The 18,132-nt window shown below is 41.0% G+C and overlaps 1 protein-coding gene across 6 annotated transcripts in view; it reads right to left on the reverse strand.

The window, feature by feature from the left end:
- The window catches only part of rerea (arginine-glutamic acid dipeptide (RE) repeats a), a 99,164-nt gene extending 81,703 nt beyond the window's left edge, over nucleotides 1–17,461 (reverse strand). For 3 of the 6 annotated variants that reach the window (XM_029718366.1, XM_029718369.1, XM_029718368.1), the window contains exons 1-6: nucleotides 17,044–17,461; nucleotides 16,642–16,686; nucleotides 5,233–5,281; nucleotides 4,812–4,948; nucleotides 3,687–3,786; nucleotides 335–433 (exon numbers count right to left, since the gene is read on the reverse strand). In XM_029718366.1, the coding sequence (XP_029574226.1) occupies nucleotides 335–433; nucleotides 3,687–3,786; nucleotides 4,812–4,948; nucleotides 5,233–5,281; nucleotides 16,642–16,686; nucleotides 17,044–17,069 (456 nt within the window). In that variant the 5' untranslated portion in view covers nucleotides 17,070–17,461. Of the gene's footprint in view, nucleotides 1–334; nucleotides 434–3,686; nucleotides 3,787–4,811; nucleotides 4,949–5,232; nucleotides 5,282–16,641; nucleotides 16,687–17,043 lie in introns of those variants that run through there. The other 3 variants (XM_029718367.1, XM_029718370.1, XM_029718371.1) reach the window with 3 other exon arrangements.
- Nucleotides 17,462–18,132: the final 671 nt, after the last annotated feature.

Here is an 18,132-nt window from a genome sequence, read left to right on the forward strand (position 1 = left end):
ATTAATTCCACAGGCAATAAACAGGATGCAGCTGCTCAGGACATGGAGGGGATAGAACCCAAACCCAATGAGGGCCCAACTAGCAGCTACACAGCCTTCTCTGACTATCCATCTCAACAGCACCATCTAAAGACAACCACAGTAAGCCAGAATAAAGCCACTGTAACAATATGGTCCATTCAACTGTTGTGTGTACATTGAGCCAGACAAGCTCATTTAAGCGCGGCTTGAAAGAAAATAAATACTATTTGAACCCAGCTCTGATATAAACACGTCCTCTCTGGAAGTTAAAAGGTGAAATGTTGTCAAATAATATAATAAAAAAGTGTCTTACCACTTCGTCTTCTGACCAGCACTTCTCTATGAGTTTGGGAACAGGCTTTTTGACCAGGCGTTGTAGGGCCTTGCCTGCATCGTAACTGCTCTCGTGAAGCTGGGTAGAGGGGGAAAGCAGACCAACACTTCAGGTCAATATTCAGTGTTTGAATAAAAAGAAAAAGAAAAATGTATACTTTTTATATAGTAAACATTTATTGTAACAGGCAGGAAAATAAGACATTGACGTATCTATAAACAACAACAGTGGGGCATATTACAATAAACAAAAATATAAACGCAACTTGTAAAGTTTTGGTTCCATGTTTCATGAGCTGAAATAAAAGATACCAGAAATGTTGTATAAGGAAAAAGCTGTTTCTCTAAAACGTTCACGAATTTGTTTACATCCCTGTGAGTGAGCATTTCTCCTTTGCTAAGATAATCCACCCACCTGACAGGTGTGGCATATCAAGAAGCTGATTTAAACAGCATGATCATTACACAGGTGCACCTTGTGCTAGGGACAATAAAAACCCACTAAAATGCACAGTTTTGTCACAACACAATGGCACAAATATCACGTTTTGAGCGAGCATGCAATTGGTATGCTGACTGCAGGAATGTCCACCAAAACTTTTGCCAGAGAATTGAATGTTGATTTGTCTACCATAAGCCGCCTCCAATGTCGTTTTAGAGAATTTGTCAACCAGCCTCAACCGCAGACCACGTGTAACCACTCCAGCCCAGGACCTCCACATCCAGCTTCTTCACTAGCGGGACCGTCTGAGACTAGACGCCCGGATAGCTGATGAAACTGTTGGTTTGCACAACCAAAGAATTTCTGCACAAACTGTTAGAAACAGTCTCAGGGAAGCTCATCTGTGTGCTCGTCGCTCTCATCAGGGTCTTGACCTGACTGCAGTTCAGCGTCGTAACCGACTTCAGTGGGCAAATGCTCACCTTCGATGATCACTGGCACGCTGGAGAAATGTGCTCTTCACGGATGAATACCGGTTTCAACTGTACCGGGCAGATGGCAGGCGTGTAGGCGAGAGGTTTGTTGAGTGCCCCCATGATGGCAGTGGGGTTATGGTATGGGGTAGGCATAAACTACGGACAACGAACACAATTGCATTTTATCGATGGCAATTTGAATGCACAGAGATACTGTGAAGAGATCCTGAGGTCCATTGTCGTGCCGTTCATCCACCACCATCACCTCATTTTTCAACATGATAATACACGGCCCCGTGTCACAAGGATCTGTACACAATTCCTGGAAGCTAAAAATGTCCCAGTTCTTCCATGGTCTGCATACTCACCAGACATGTCACCCATTGAGCAGCTACTTCCCACAGCCATTGAAGAGGAGTGAGACAACATTCCACAGGCCACAATCAACAGCCTGATTAACTCTATGTGAAGGAGATGTGTCACGCTGCATGAGGCAAATGGTGGTCACACCAGATACTGACTGGTTTTCTGATCCACGCCCCTACCTTTTATTAAAGGTATCTGTGACCAATAGACACATCTGTATTCCCAGTCATGTGAAATCCATAGATTAGGGCCTCATTTATTTATTTTAACTGGCAAATTTCCTTATATGAACTGCAACTCAGTAAAATCTTTGAAATTGTTGCATGTTGCGTTTATATTTTTGTTCAGTGTAGATATGCATGTACAAACAAGTAGCATTTTTGATTCCATTTTCTTGATTCGTTAAACATCTAAGATGATATCAAGCTCTACTTAAAACAGTCATCAAACACAGAGATATTCACTCGAAGAAGAAGAAACCACCATGCCACATTGGGAAAGCAAATGGAGTTTAGGGAGGAGAGACAGCGACCTGCTAGCTACATTCATTCTCTGGTTTAGAGAGTCTAAATATAAATACACTGTTTAGGATGATTTCAGTTTATTTTTTGCTTGGTTCCTCTGGTCTAGATTCATTTTGAAAGCAAGGGTTAAAGCGCTGATCAAGCATGATACATTGGAAGTGTCAGAGACCTGGTTTCTTCTTTATGATGAAGCAGAGGAAGAGCTATAAACCTGGGTCCCTACTTCTGCCCTATTCGTTCTACTTCTGCCCTATTCGTTCTAGTTCTGCCATATTGGTTCTGTCATATTAGTTCTGCCATATTAGTTCTAGTTCTGCCATATTACTTCTAGTTCTGCCATAATAATTCTGCCCTATTCGTTCTAGTTCTGCCATAATAATTCTGCCCTATTCGTTCTAGTTCTGCCATATTGGTTCTAGTTCTGCCCTATTCGTTCTAGTTCTGCCCTATTAGTTCTAGTTCTGCCATATTAGTTCTAGTTCTGCCCTATTCGTTCTAGTTCTGCCATATTAGTTCTAGTTCTGCCATATTGGTTCTAGTTCTGCCCTATTCGTTCTAGTTCTGCCCTATTCGTTCTAGTTCTGCCCTATTCGTTCTAGTTCTGCCCTATTACTTCTGCCCTATTACTTCTGCCCTATTCGTTCTAGTTCTGCCATATTGGTTCTACCATATTAGTTCTAGTTCTGCCATATTGGTTCTAGTTCTGCCCTATTCGTTCTAGTTCTGCCCTATTCGTTCTAGTTCTGCCATATTAGTTCTAGTTCTGCCCTATTAGTTCTAGTTCTGCCCTATTAGTTCTGCCATATTAGCTCCAGTTCTACCATATTAGCTGAAGTTCTGCCATATTAGTTCTGCCATATTAGCTCTAGTTCTACCATATTAGTTCCAGTTCTGCCGCCATATTAGTTCTGCCGTTTTAGTTCTTGCATTTTAGTTCTAGTTCTGCCATTTTAGTTCTGCCATTTTAGTTCTAGTTCTGCCATTTTAGTTCAAGTTCTGCCATATTAGGTAGGTTGGACATACTGCAACATTTTCTAAAAAGATGTTGCAGTCAGCATGCCAATTGCAAGCTCCCTCAAAACCTGAGGAATTTGTTGCACGGTATTGTGTGACAAAACTGCACATTTGTAAGTGGCCTTTTACTGTCCCTAGCACAAGGTGCACCTGTGTAATGATCATGCTGTTAAATCAGCTTCTTGATATGCCACACCTGTCAGGTAGGATAGATTATCTTAGCAAAGGAGAAATGCTTACTAACAGGAATGTAAACAAATGTAAGATAAATAAGCTTTTTGTGCGTATAGAAAATGTCTGGGATCTTTTATTTCAGCTCATGAAACCAACACTTTACATGTTGAGTTTTGTATTTGTGTTCAGTATAGTTTTGCTGAACATGAGACTTTCCCACAGAATCTTAAATTTTAGTGAACATGAGAAGGTAACCTGCATCTTTATCAAATGTATTTTTGATTCGATTCTTGCCAGTGGTGTACTGATACAGGCTTGTGTTGTGTTGTCACTTACCGTGTTAAGTGCGTTGAGTGTGGTGTCGTCTCGCGAGGCTGCTAGGCATCCGTCTTCCGTAGAACCTCCGTCACACATCCCAGCGAAGGCAGCCATGCTCCTGGAGAACACAGAGGACGGATATTTTAACAAACTTCTATTCATCAAAAACAAGCTACAATACAACAAAAAAGTCACAGAGAGAAAGAAAAGTCAACTGCATGTCCAACCTCAAGCCAGCTTAGACTGAGATAAAGCTATTCTTTGTAAGAGTAATCATCATTTAATCATCATCTTCCAATAAATCCATCACTCTGGGACTCTTGGCCCTGTTCCACTCTTTGGTTACTGGTAACCAGACCAGCATGGTACGGCGTATTGTTTTTAACCTTTATTTAACTAGGCAAGTCAGTTAAAAACTAATTATTATTTACAATGACGGTCTACCGGGGAACAGCGGGGTTAAATGCCTTGTTCAGGGGCAGAACAACATTTCTGCCCCTGAAGGCTACCTGTCTCTAACCGCCAGGCTACCTGTCTCTAACCGCTAGGCTACCTGTCTCTAACCACTAGGCTACCTGTCTCTAACCGCCAGGCTACCTGTCTCTAACCGCCAGGCTACCTGTCTCTAACCGCTAGGCTACCTGTCTCTAACCGCTAGGCTACCTGTCTCTAACCGCTAGGCTACCTGTCTCTAACCGCTAGGCTACCTGTCTCTAACCACTAGGCTACCTGTCTCTAACCTCTAGGCTACCTGTCTCTAACCACTAGGCTACCTGTCTCTAACCACTAGGCTACCTGTCTCTAACCACTAGGCTACCTGTCTCTAACCACTAGGCTACCTGTCTCTAACCACTAGGCTACCTGCTCTAACCACTAGGCTACCTGTCCCTAACCACTAGGCTACCTGCCTCTAACCACTGGGCTACCTGTGTCTAACCACTGGGCTACCTGTCTCTAACCACTAGGCTACCTGCTCTAACCACTAGGTTACCTGCCACCCCAAAATGGGCTTGACAGTGGGAAGAGGTTACAAGACCATTCCCTGCTGACATGGAGCAGGTTCAGGCCTGAGGTAGGTTGACAGTGGGGAGAGGGTATTGGATTATCTTCCCAGAAAGAGTAGGGTCAGAGGTCATGTCTCACCTTGCAGCCCTGAGGTACATGAGCAGGTCACAGTCGTTGACCCCTGGCATCCACACCAGCTCCTCATTCTCTGTCACAGCCTGACCCAGGCCCCCCGGGGCCTCGGAGGGGAAGGGCTGTAGCTCGGGAAGCTTGGCCTAATTAGGGAGGAGGAGGAGGAGGGAGGAGAAAGGGATTGAAAGAAGGTGTCAATCATACCACAAGTCTAGCCTGTGAAATACCAGCTTTCAAATCCTTTTCATCTAACAGAGTGGCTTGTCTGAGAAAATGTCACAAATCACTCCGGTTTAAACACCTCTAATAGGATAATATTGGTAAATGTTTAGAATTTCACTCCCATTGTAATTAATGATAGGTCATATTTGATAGAAATCTGTAAACACTGGACAGCTACTTGAATAATACAGGTAAGAAGACTTACTTGGTGACTAGGCCCCACTCTGATCTCTCCTTGTGTGCTGTTTAGTCGCCTGGTAGAGAGAATAAGTTGTTAAGAACACAACCAGGAACAGCCATACTAAAAAGTGTTACAGGACTAGCTCAGTGCAACCTGGAAACAGTTGCAATTAACTGACTAGGTTCTCTCCTCTCCCTCAATGTCTTGGCTGGAGCAAAATTCTGCAGACACTGAAGGCCCCGCAGAACCAAGGGTGAGACATCTCGTCTTTATTATAGGACAGGTAAACCAATCATGTCAATACCTCAGACACTAAGAGATTCTGGGGGAATATTTATTAGTCAAAATTAAAGATGTGCCATGCAGAAATTGAGCCGCTAATTCCTGGTTGTTATAATTCTCAGTTTATGTGACAAAAACAGGCAGTCATAAGTGTAGAGAATCATTGTATCTAAACCGCTGTGAAGTCAATTTTCCATAACCAAAAATATTGTATTTTTCAGCTGTTTAAAGCTGGTGTACAAAACAGAACGCAAAAGACGAAAAAAATGAAACTTCAGAACAGGAAGCATAAAAATAGAGCACATAGAACTGATCTACCGCTTCTTCGACTTGTTTTCAACGGGAATGAAAGCTCTATAACTCACATTTCTAAGTTACATATTGCAGATTTTGTTGTATTATATAATTCAAGACTTAGACGTATTTTTTCTATGGAAGAGATGCTTCTGTGCACAAAGAGAACATGTTTTCTCTAGGATATTTTTGGCAATAAAATGATGTGAAAAACACCTCCCAATGCTGATATTGTAGATGCATTCAGCAACAAACAAAACAGCACCCCACTTACAGGACGGGGAGATGCACAGTATTACAGAGAAACAGAGTCTTGCCTGATAAATGGCTGTACAAATGCTGGAAACCATAGCAACATCTGCCTAGCAATTTAATAATAATAATAATAATAATAATGTGTTCCTCCTAGCCATCTCCTTCCAGCTGCAGTGGGTTAAAGAAAACAAGATGCTCCCTTTTCAAAAACCCCCTTCCTCTCCCTTCCGTTGCCAAGGTAACGGCACTTAGATTTTTCCATACTGTATAGTCCCTAGCTCGGATAGCTGCTGCGGGGCTGAGGCGGGCCAGAAAACTGTCAGAGTGATTTGCGAAGCAGAAAGACGCGCTCTCTCTCTCTCCATCATTTGAGCTGGCTGTTGGGCTAGGGCTTGGGGTTGGTTGAAACCTGAGACTGCTAGGTCCCTGTGGTAGCTTTAAAAGTCCTCCGACCACAAACCTGACCCTCACTCTGACATGTACATGTTGTTTCCACCTCTCTCTCTCACCCCCTACCCTCAATCCCCCTTTCCGCCCCTTAACTAAGACTTGTCAACCTTTTCTCTCCTCCTCCAAAGTCTTCACCTTCTCCACCAAGCCTCATCCATCCTTCCCCCTGGCCTCTCTACTCTCCCTCTGACAGAAAGCAGAGAGTTGTCAGAGAGAAAGAGAGAGAGTCAAATTTGTCAAAATATGGCAAACAGATACGGTACACTGGACTCCCTGATGAGAACAGGCCAGAACAGGCCAACATATGAGCAACACGTTTAATACAAGTAGAGCAGAGGTTGCCAACTCCTGCAATGAGTGCAGGCTTTTGTTCCAGCTCAGTAGCAACATGATCCTGGAGAGCTGCAGCCCTTAGCCGTGGTATATTGGCCATATACCACACCTCCTCGAGCCTTATTGCTTAAATTATGTAAAAATAAGGACGCAAGAATAATGAATCAAATACTATTTTATAACAACTGTGCATTCTCCCGCGTTGGATACAGTCGCTGTCCGCAGTTCTGAAAGATAATCTTCAGTGCGCCATAGAATTGACACCTTTCCCTGTGTTGCTATGTGCATAATAGGAAAATTAACCAGCATATTGGGATTGAGAACAATGTGGCGGAGGCAGTAGCAGCAGAGACGATGAAACAGACCTTGCCTTAAGCATAATTGTCTAAGAAAATTGAGGAGAGAGGAAACCCAACTTAATTTGGCCGATAATTAATAGCCTAACTGTTAAATGTGCCTTGCTTTTTAAATCGTCCATATATAGCTGCAGAAATTAGAGAGATCTTGCTTCTGTTGCCTGTTTGAGTGTTTTTGATTCCGTGAGCACCAAGCCTCACGCAACTGCAAAATGTCGGATAAAGCAATTTCACAGATTCAGCTGTTTTTAAATCTTAGCTATGCTGCAATAAATTCTTTAAATGTTTTTTTTGTTAGAACAGTCTGGTATTAATTTATTTAGTGTTCTTTACGCCGTTCTAAAGACAAAAATGATATTGTAATCTAACAGCACCTGTTTGTCAGACATAATACGCACACGGCTCTCGCTCCTAAACCCTCCTTTATCTCCTTCTTATTGTTATTATTACAGTATTATGTTTTATTTATTTATCCTTTATTTAACTAGGAAAGTCAGTTAAGAACAAATTCTTATTTTCAATGACGGCCTAGAAACAGTGGGTTAACTGCCTTGTTCAGGGGCAGAACGACACATTTGTACCTTGTCAGCTCGGGGATTTGATCCAGCAACCTTTCGGCTAGTAGTCCAACGCTCTAACCACTAGACTACCTGTCTCCCCAGTTATTCATTATGATCCTCATTATAATAAATCAGTGATGTCGTTATCATTAGTAGACTTAGTATAGCAGCCTTGTATAACCACCATGGAGTTGTAGGCCTAAGAGCACATCCTGTTTAGTCTCTATACCGTAACTTACTTAAGCCTATATTTCAATATATAGGCTTACTGTATCAATCAATCATTCATTCATTTGTTCATGCCATCACACAGCATACGAGACATTCATGCTTTGAAATACAATCATACAATCAAACAATTTAGTTTTTAAAATTAAATAAAAAGGAGCTTTGAATAATTAGTCTTAACAATAAAGAAAAAAAACGCAATTCACAAACACACGCAACTGTTTTAAAGGCTTTATATATTATAATTTTGTTAGAACAAACTCTCTGGTACACTTATTTGGTGTTGTTTACACTGTCCCAAATGTACATTTTACATTTACATTTTAGTCATTTAGCAGACGCTCTTATCCAGAGCGACTTACAGTAGTGAATGCATACATTTCATACATTTTTTTTTCCTGGGCTGGCCACCCGTGGGAATCGAACCCACAACCCTGGCGTTGCAAACACCATGCTCTACCAACTGAGCTACAGGGAAGGCTGTATGGTCAGAAAAAATATTGTCATCTAACAGCAGCTGTTTGGCTCATATAATACTCACGTAACGCTCGCTCCTACGCCCTCATCTTTCTTCATCTCCTGTAGTTTCCACAACAACTTGTTTTTTAAGCGAGATGACGTGCGCCTGTCACACAGACACTCACTCTGTCATTGTTTTTACACACAGTGTGACCATCGGGCTCTTTCTTGAGTCATTTGTGTGTCTTAATTATTTAATCAAACAGTGTGCTTTAAAAGCATCAGAAAAGCTCAGTGCATATGTAGTTGATTTTATTCAAAAAACACACAGGGTGTGTGTCTATGTATGGAAAAATACGTAAACATTTCGACCAATCGATTGTTTTTTGTTTTTTTTTGTCGGCGGACAGTCCTAGGATATTTAAATGACAGGCTATTCACTGCAGTTTACAGCTTAGACCAGAGTTTGGTACTGACTTGAAACAATAACATTCCTCATTACATTGTGTTGTAGCCTGGGCAGGATATGCTCCTTGTCCATATAAATCTGAAACAATAGGGTATCTGTTTGAGCTGGTACCCGGGGAATGGGAGGGAGAGCACTCAGCGCAGCCTTAGGAAAACAGTGTAGGCTACCATGATTTCGTTATCCGATCAACTTTTTTCCTAATTTCTCAGCGTAAATTGACTGGATATATTCACTGCAGTATGAAGCCTAACATTGAGCTTATGAATTATGGGTTAATTTGCATACGCGTCTAACTTAAGTCTCTAGGCTACATCTCAAGCCTGTCTGTCTTTGTTCTGTTGCGTAATAACACACCTGGCCTCTCTGTTGCCACGGCTATTCCTTTTAAATCTTGTGGCGTCACAGGAAAAGACAGACAACAAAAGCTTGTTAGACACTTACTTTGACTTATTTCTTTAGCCTTCTAACAGCCTATAGGAGGAGAGATGCACACTTCCTCTTGCTTGCTGAATGTAAAGTTAAAGAACGGGAGGGGTGTTGGAAAGAAGAAGCCCATATTTTCCCAATAGGCCAATCGTAACACAGGGTTACATCCTGACAAAATAGGCCTACACCATATGAGTGGGGTGCTAATGTACCTTTCTGGACCTGCCAAACTGTCGAAAACACGCCCAAACTGATCCAAAATGGTTGTTGCATAATCAGGCCTAGACTGTTGGCCTATGCAGTCATTTCATCATCAAACAAAAAACAGGACGTTTGAGCGGTTATTCAAATTAGCCTATTATTCACTGCAGTTTACAGCCTATAGTCAAAAATGGTGTAATTCACTTGATAGCAATAATACATTTGTCATTGCACTGTGGTAGAATAATGGTAGAATAATGGTAGAATAACGTCGAATAATGGTAGAATAATGTTAGAATAATGGTAGAATAACGTCGAATAATGGTAGAATAATGTTGAATAATGGTAGAATGTTAGAATAATGGTAGAATAATGTTCTTGTCTATAAACGTAGGCCTAATCAATAGAGGAGCTTTGCGTGCCCGGGGACCACAGATCTTTTTATCTTTCCCCCTTGCACTTTGACAGGTAAATATTTAGCATATAGCCCTTATATTTAGCTAATGAATAGTCTAATATCTAGCTAACATTTAGCTTACACATCACCAGCCTCTCTCTTCCAGCTGTTCTCGTGCGCAACAGGCTATAACAGGGGTAGGCAAACACTGGTCCTTTTTTCTCTCCATTTAACATGTATGGGCTAGGGGGCAGTATTTTCACAGCCGGATAAAAAACGTACCCGATTTAAACTGGTTACTACTCTTGCCCAGAAACGAGAATATGCAATTTATTAGTAGATTTGGATAGAAAACACTCTGAAGTTTCTAAAACTGTTTGAATGGTGTCTGTGAGTATAACAGAACTCATATGGCAGGCAAAAACTTGAGAAAATTCCAAGCAGGAAGTGGCCTGTCTGCGAATTTGTAGTTCTCCATTTGCTTCTCTATCGAAACTACAGTGCCGTGGGGTTATGTAGCACTTTCTAAGGCTTCCATTGGCTCTCTAAAGCGTTCAGAAAGCGGATTGACGCATCTCCTGTGTCCGGGCAGAGTACAGGAGCACAGTTTGTCAGTGGACTGCCTGGTGACTAAGAGATTGGAAATGCTCGTTCATGAGACCTCGCCATTTTTTCTCTTCCCTTTTGAATGAATACAGCATTGTCCGGTTGGAATATTATTGCTATTTTACGAGAAAAATACCATAAAAATTGATTTTAAACAGCGTTTGACATGCTTCCAAGTACAGTAATGGAACATTTTGAAATTTTGTCTTGAAATGCGCGTTAGCGTTACCCTTTGGATAGTGACCTGAACGCACGAACAAAACGGAGGTATTTGCACATAACTATGGATTATTTGGAACAAAAACAACATTTGTTGTGGAAGTAGCAGTACTGGGAGTGCATTCTGACAAAGAACAGCAAAGGTAATACAATTTTTCTAATACTAATTCTGAGTTTAGTGAGCCCCGAACTTGGCGAGTGTCAAATTAGCTAGACGTGATGGCTGAACTATGTACTCAGAATATTGCAAAATGTGCTTTTGCCGAAAAGCTATTTTACAATCTGACATAGCGATTGCATAAAGGAGTTCTGTATCTGTAATTCTTAAAATAATTGTTATGTATTTTGTCAACGTTTATCGTGAGTAATTTAGTAAATTCACCGGAGGTTTTCGGTGGGAATACAATTTCTGAACATCACAAGCCAATGTAAAAAGCTGTTTTTTGATATAAATATGAACTTGATTGAACAAAACATGCATGTATTGTATAACATAATGTCCTAGGGGTGTCATCTGATGAAGATCAAAGGTTAGTGCTGCATTTAGCTGTGTTTTGGGTTTTTGTGACATATATGCTTGCTTGAAAAATGGCTGTGTGGTTATTTGTGTCTATGTACTCTCCTAACATAATCTAATGTTTTGCTTTCGCTGTAAAGCCTTTTAGAAATCGGACAATGTGGTTAGATTAACAAGAGTGTTATCTTTCAAATGGTGTAAAATAGTCGTACGTTTGAAATGATAGCATTTTTGAGGTTTTCGTATTTCGCGCCACGCTCTTCCACTGGCTGTTGAATAGAGTGGGACGCTAATCTTTCCCCCTTGCATTTTGACAGGTAAATATTTAGCATATAGCCCTTATATTTAGCTAATGAATAGCCTAATATCTAGCTAACGTTTAGCTTACACATCACTAGCCTCTCTCTTCCAGCTGTTCTCGTGCGCAACAGGCTATAACAGGGGTAGGCAAACACTGGTCCTTTATTTCTCTCCATTTAACCTACCTGGAAGATCAGGTGTGTTGAATTTAGGCAAATCACTGAACTGATCGATTAGCTCAGTTGGTCAGGTGTGGTGCCAGGTTGGATCAAAATCCTGGGGTGTGTTCGAATACACATACTAACATAGTATTTACTACATACTATTGACTATTAGTTCATTTTAGTATACTGTAAATGAACGGTATCGTTTCAGTTGAGCGCAACGTCTAACGGAAGTTGATGCTGTTGCTATGCAACCGCTTGCTAGCCTGTTAGCATAACACATTTTACGATTTCGGGTGTGTTCGTAAATTCAAATCTGGAGTGCCAGAGCGCGCTCTGGGTGTCCGTAAATCCAGATTGTTGTCAGATTGTCCGTTCGTAAATTCAGAGCGTTTCGTTCTCGGGGACATTCAGAGCACACAATGGACTCTCTGGCCGAGGAGTAGGGTTGATCCAAGCGTTCAACGGCAGTCAAACACTCAAGCTAACGTTGGTTAACTACTTCCAGACACAAATGAGAGAACACCTCACTCTGACAATTTTACACGCCCTAGCAGAGCTGGTTAGGACTGTTTTCATGTTATCCAGACCATTGGTGACTAACTGTGTTGCTGGCAACAATTTAATTCCATATTCTTTTTTTTTTTGCCAACGTTTACTGACACCGGCCATATTCAACAGGTGTTGAGCATTCGTAAATTCATTAATTATTCTGCGAGAGAGTGCTCTGAAATGATAGTAGATAGCCAGAATTAACAATGTCCATAAGAATGTGAATAATCAAGTCAACAAACATTGGGTAGTTAGTTACATAACCGATAGTTAATATACTGCCTGGCAAGTTCCGAGTAGCCAATTAACGTTAGGTAACTAGCTAACAAACCGGTACATAATGCTATGCGGTTCGTAAGGATAGCGTAGCTAACAAATTGTCTGCCAACATAACGTGTAACTTGTTTGAAAAGTCATTACTTTACTATATTGCTCAATATCTTAACATTTGTCATAATTAGTTAAAGCGATGAATTTATATCTGCTCTCGTCGGACTTCAGCTGAATATTTTCCGCCATTTTCTTCAAATCTGAAAATGTTGTGAAGCCACGCCCATTTTCTAAAGAAATTGCATTATGGGCCCTAAAAGTACGGAAAAAGTGTCCACTGAATGTATAATTCGTATTTTTGGTGAATTTAGTACGACATCTGGGAACTTTTGGTATACTAACTATATCCACACTATAACCAATAAGCATACTATATACTCAGTTTGCGTCTCAAATAGTACGGTTAGTGCGGTTAGTTAAGAGTTTTCGAACACAGCTGAGGAGCATTTATGTCTGTAATAAAGCCCTTTAGTGGGTAAAAACTCATTCTGATTGGCTGGGCCTATGCCCTCCCAGGCCCACCCATGGCTGCGCCCCTGCACAGTCATGTGAAATCCAAAGATTAGGGCCATGAATGGTCTGAACGAGTATATGTGTGTTAAAGACCTAGTCCCGTGTGGCTCAGTTGGTAGAGCATGGTGTTTGCAACGCCAGGGTTGTGGGTTCGATTCTCATGGGGGACCAGTACGGGAAGAAAAAAAAAAACATGTATGAAATGTATGCATTCACTACTGTAAGTCGCTCTGGATAAGAGCGTCTGCTAAATGACTAAAATGTAAATGGTCTTGTGTTACCACCTTATTAACAGGCAGCGTGCAGTAGGATGCGTTGATCAGTTGATTGACAGGTGTAGGACTGTAGAAAACTTTCCTCTAGTGTGGATGCTCACCAACGTTATGTAGTTTATCATTACACTTATTGGTTTGGTGGATGGCCCATAACTCTGACAACTAACGTTATTAACAGAACTAGACTACTAGTAGGTCTAGCTAGCGTTATTATCACAACACGGCTAGTAGGTCTAGCTAACGTTATTATCACAACAGAACTAGACAACTAGTAGGTCTAGCTAATGTTATTATCACAACAACTAGACTACTAGTAGGTCTAGCTAATGTTATTATCACAACACGGCTAGTAGGTCTAGCTAATGTTATTATCACAACAGAACTAGACTACTAGTAGGTCTAGCTAGCGTTATTATCACAACAGAACTAGACTACTAGTAGGTCTAGCTAGCGTTATCATCACAACAGGACTAGTCTACTAGTAGGTCTAGCTAGCGTTATCATCACAACAGAACTAGTCTACTAGTAGGTCTAGCTAATGTTATTATCACAACAACTAGACTACTAGTAGGTCTAGCTAATGTTATTATCACAACAGAACTAGACTACTAGTAGGTCTAGCTAATGTTATTATCACAACAGAACTAGACTACTAGAGGTCTAGTTAGCGTTTTCATCACAACAGAACTAGACTACTAGTAGGTCTAGCTAGCGTTATCATCACAACAGAACTAGCCTACTAGTAGGTCTAGCTAATGTTATTATCACAACAGAGCTAGCCTACTAGTAGGTCTAGCTAGCGTTATTATCACAACAGAGCTAGCCAACTAGTAGGTCTAGCTAATGTTATTATCACAACAGAACTAGACTACTAGTAGGTCTAGCTAGCGTTATTATCACAACAGAACTAGCCTACTAGTAGGTCTAGCTAGCGTTATTATCACAACAGAACTAGCCTACTAGTAGGTCTAGCTAGTGTTATTATCACAACAGAACTAGCCTACTAGTAGGTCTAGCTAATGTTATTATTGCAACAGAACTATCCTACTAGTAGGTCTAGCTAATGTTATTATCACAACAGAACTAGACTACTAGTAGGTCTAGCTAGCGTTATTATCATCACAACAGAACTAGACTACTAGTAGGTCTAGCTAGTGTTATTATCACAACAGAACTAGACGACTAGTAGGTCTAGCTAATGTTATTATCACAACAACTAGCCTACTAGTAGGTCTAGCTAGTGTTATTATCACAACAACTAGCCTACTAGTAGGTCTAGCTAGCGTTATCACCACAACAGAACTAGACTACTAGTAGGTGTAGCTAACGTTAGCGAAATTGAATTAAATAAATATAAAAATTACACTTACTTGACCTTAATATCTAGAAATTGACTCCTTCAAATAATTTACTATGGCAAGTTTGCCACCAGCGCACTGCAGTAGGAAAGTAAAGCGGAAGTCGAATCCACCACTTCCGTTGTTTGGCGGTGCCCATTGAAAATGAGGTGGATACCATGGCATTGTTGAAAACTCTTTTCTGATTGGCTTGAAAGGCATTCTAGAGTGTGCATTATTTCCCTAAAAAACACAGTCAATCAACACTGTAGAATTCAATGGCTGTAGTTCCTTCTTACAGTCTATGTTCGAGCTGCTTTTGAATGCAAATGTCAAATTTAAAACATTATTGGCATTCGATTTTCATAATAGCAAGCGCAAGGACTGATGGGTTTTGGTTAGCTAAACTAGCAAGTCTGTTTGGTAACCAAAACAACTACTGTTAACTATCCAGTAAACTTGCTAGCAACTTCAGTGGATGTTGAACACATTTGTAGTGGTACATTTGTTAAAGTATATCCATGATATAAAAGGGATAATACACTCGGGACTCTATGCTGTTCTCTGTGCAACACACTTTCCATGTCGTTTATTATTTTCCATAGAACTCATAGCCCCTCGTCGACTATCCCTTACATGTAGTGTTAACAAACGCTTTAAGAAGTCAACCAGGCCATACAATATAATTACACGCCTACAACGTTAGATTAGAGGTGTGTAACAGCATGAAGGTGTGTAAACCTTTACAAAAAAAGATCTTTGGTGTAAGACCAGGGGAAAATACAATAATCCCCCACACTGGGTTACTGGGCAGTCTGACAGGACATAGTAAGGAAGGCAGGTGAGGGACCAATGAACCATAAGTACTTCGTTTTGAGACAATATACGTTTAGTTGAATTCTATAAATGTTATATTTGGAGAAGGGAGGAATCAATGAGTTGAAAAGTGTACACTTTAAATGAACCCATTTATTTATCAATCCATTTATTAAAAATATGTAAGGGATTAGGATACATTTCCTTATGCAAGTCATGAGTAATATTCTAGGAAAGTAATGTATGATAATATTTTAAATGGTATACTATTATACTGGACTCTGAATATGCATAAATATGAAATGTAGCTATCCAACAGTCTTGGAAAAAGTGTCTGAAATCGGTGTATATTTTGTATTGTAAGAACATCTACGTCTAGTTAAATAAGAGCGTCTGCTAAATGACTAAAATGTAAATGTAAATAACCGTTAAATAAAAACACTTCTATAGCCAAGTCCTGTACAACAGGAATTGCGGATTAACATATTTCATGTGGTCTAAAATAGAAAATGATATATATATATAAATATATATATATATATATTTATATATATATATATATATATATATAAAGAGCAAACAGGTAAGTTTGACTGTGCTTTGTGAACCAAAACAATCCAGCATGGTGAAACTTTACACCACAGCAATCAGCACAAACCCCGCCCCACAAATCTATTCCCTCCAATCCTGGCACGACTGTAAACGCTGTCATAATATTACACAGATGGTCAGCTTGTCTAATCATCCACTCAGTCTCCTACAGCACATACAGCGCTATTTGGTTTTAACATGATCATATTTCTCAGGCAGCGAGAGAGAGAGGAAGAGAGAGAGACAGAGAGACAGAGAGAGAGAGAGAGACAGAGAGACAGAGAGACAGAGAGAGAGAGAGAGAGACAGAGAGACAGAGAGAGAGAGAGAGAGAGAGAGAGAGAGACAGACAGAGAGACAGAGAGACAGAGAGGAAGAGACAGTGAAGAAGAGAGAGAGAGAGAGAGACAGAGAGAATGCACAAAGCTTCTCAGGGCTGCCATGTCGGCTCGATTGTAAACACACACACACACACACACACACAGAGAGAGAGAGTAGGGTACTGCAAAATGGAGTCCGCACAAGCCTTGCTTCTGTTCTTATATCTCCTATGGCAACACAAAATAAGGGAGAAAAAGTTAGCTTGCTCATATGGGTTACAAAGGGTAGTGCTTGGCCGTCATGTACCGTTACTTATACCGAATTGTTACAACATGGCACGTTCGGCTCGCGATTAACCTTCACGCAATGTAAGATTGGCAGGGATATGCACCGTGCACGGAGAGTAAACCGCTAAATTAAACTATGATCAGATATGCATATTCTTACGATATCTGTGACAAATGACACTCGGTGTATAGTGAAATTCATTTCGAGTAGTAGCTACTAACGTTACTCCGACTGTCTCGGAAAACTACTCACGGAATTATTAAAACGGTAACATGTTAATATATTTATCAACCTACCTCCGCGGGGCGAACAAGTCGTCCATTTCTGACACCGATCTCTTAACGGCCGGACGTTGACAGTTTTGTCTAGAAGTGCAGTGGTCGTTTGTGAATCAACTCACTGTGTTTCTTCCCACCTATTTCTAGGTGCTCAAAATGGAGGACCACGCAAAGCGCTTGGTTCCAGCCTCCCAGTTCCCACTGAGCTTGTGCTGTGACCTCAGCCTAGCCTAGCTCCCGTTTCTACCACACACACACACACACACACACACACACACACACACACAACTGAGCATGTGTTAACACCTTACACACACACGCGTACAGACAGGATACGGAATCAAGAAGCCCTCTCGTATGTATGTCTGGTGTATAATAAACAAGGCCATTGGAATGGGACTACAAGCTGCAGACAACAGACACAACGCTCAGCATACCAAACAAGCAGAGCTGGGTAGCAGAGGGAGGGGGCAGGGTACAGTGGGGCCCTGGCTCTGAACTAGGGGGTTCCAGACTAACAGAGGTGGTAGGAAACACAGAGAGGTAACACAGCTACTGATCTGGATTTTCTAGATACCAGCCATGTAGTTGCTACGTTGTATAGCCTGATTCCCAACACAAAAAGGAGCACACAGGCCATAAAGTGTACACTACACTACAGTGTGGTTACATTGTTACCGTGTAGCTAAGTATGGGTACATACTGTATATTGTTACTTTATATAATTTATTTTATTTAACTAGGCAAGTCAGTTAAGAACAAATTCTTATTTACAATGACAGCCTACCCCGGGGAAACCCGGACGACATGTGTGTGTGTGGTTACAGTGCATGACACAGACCTTATGGGCTAAAGCAAATGTCAGTATAATCTGTAGGCTATGAAAACATTTAAACCCTGACACCAATACCTGAGCCTTTTAGGGATTAAGCCTGGTGGTTAGAGACAGGTAGCCTAGTGGTTAGAGGCAGGTAGCCTGGTGGTTAGAGACAGGTAGCCTAGTGGTTAGAGACAGGTAGCCTGGTGGTTAGAGACAGGTAGCCTAGTGGTTAGAGACAGGTAGCCTAGTGGTTAGAGGAGGTAGCCTAGTGGTTAGAGACAGGTAGC

The sequence above is a fragment of the Salmo trutta genome, chromosome 28 (genome assembly GCF_901001165.1).
Source record: "Salmo trutta chromosome 28, fSalTru1.1, whole genome shotgun sequence".
NCBI lineage: Eukaryota > Metazoa > Chordata > Actinopteri > Salmoniformes > Salmonidae > Salmo > Salmo trutta.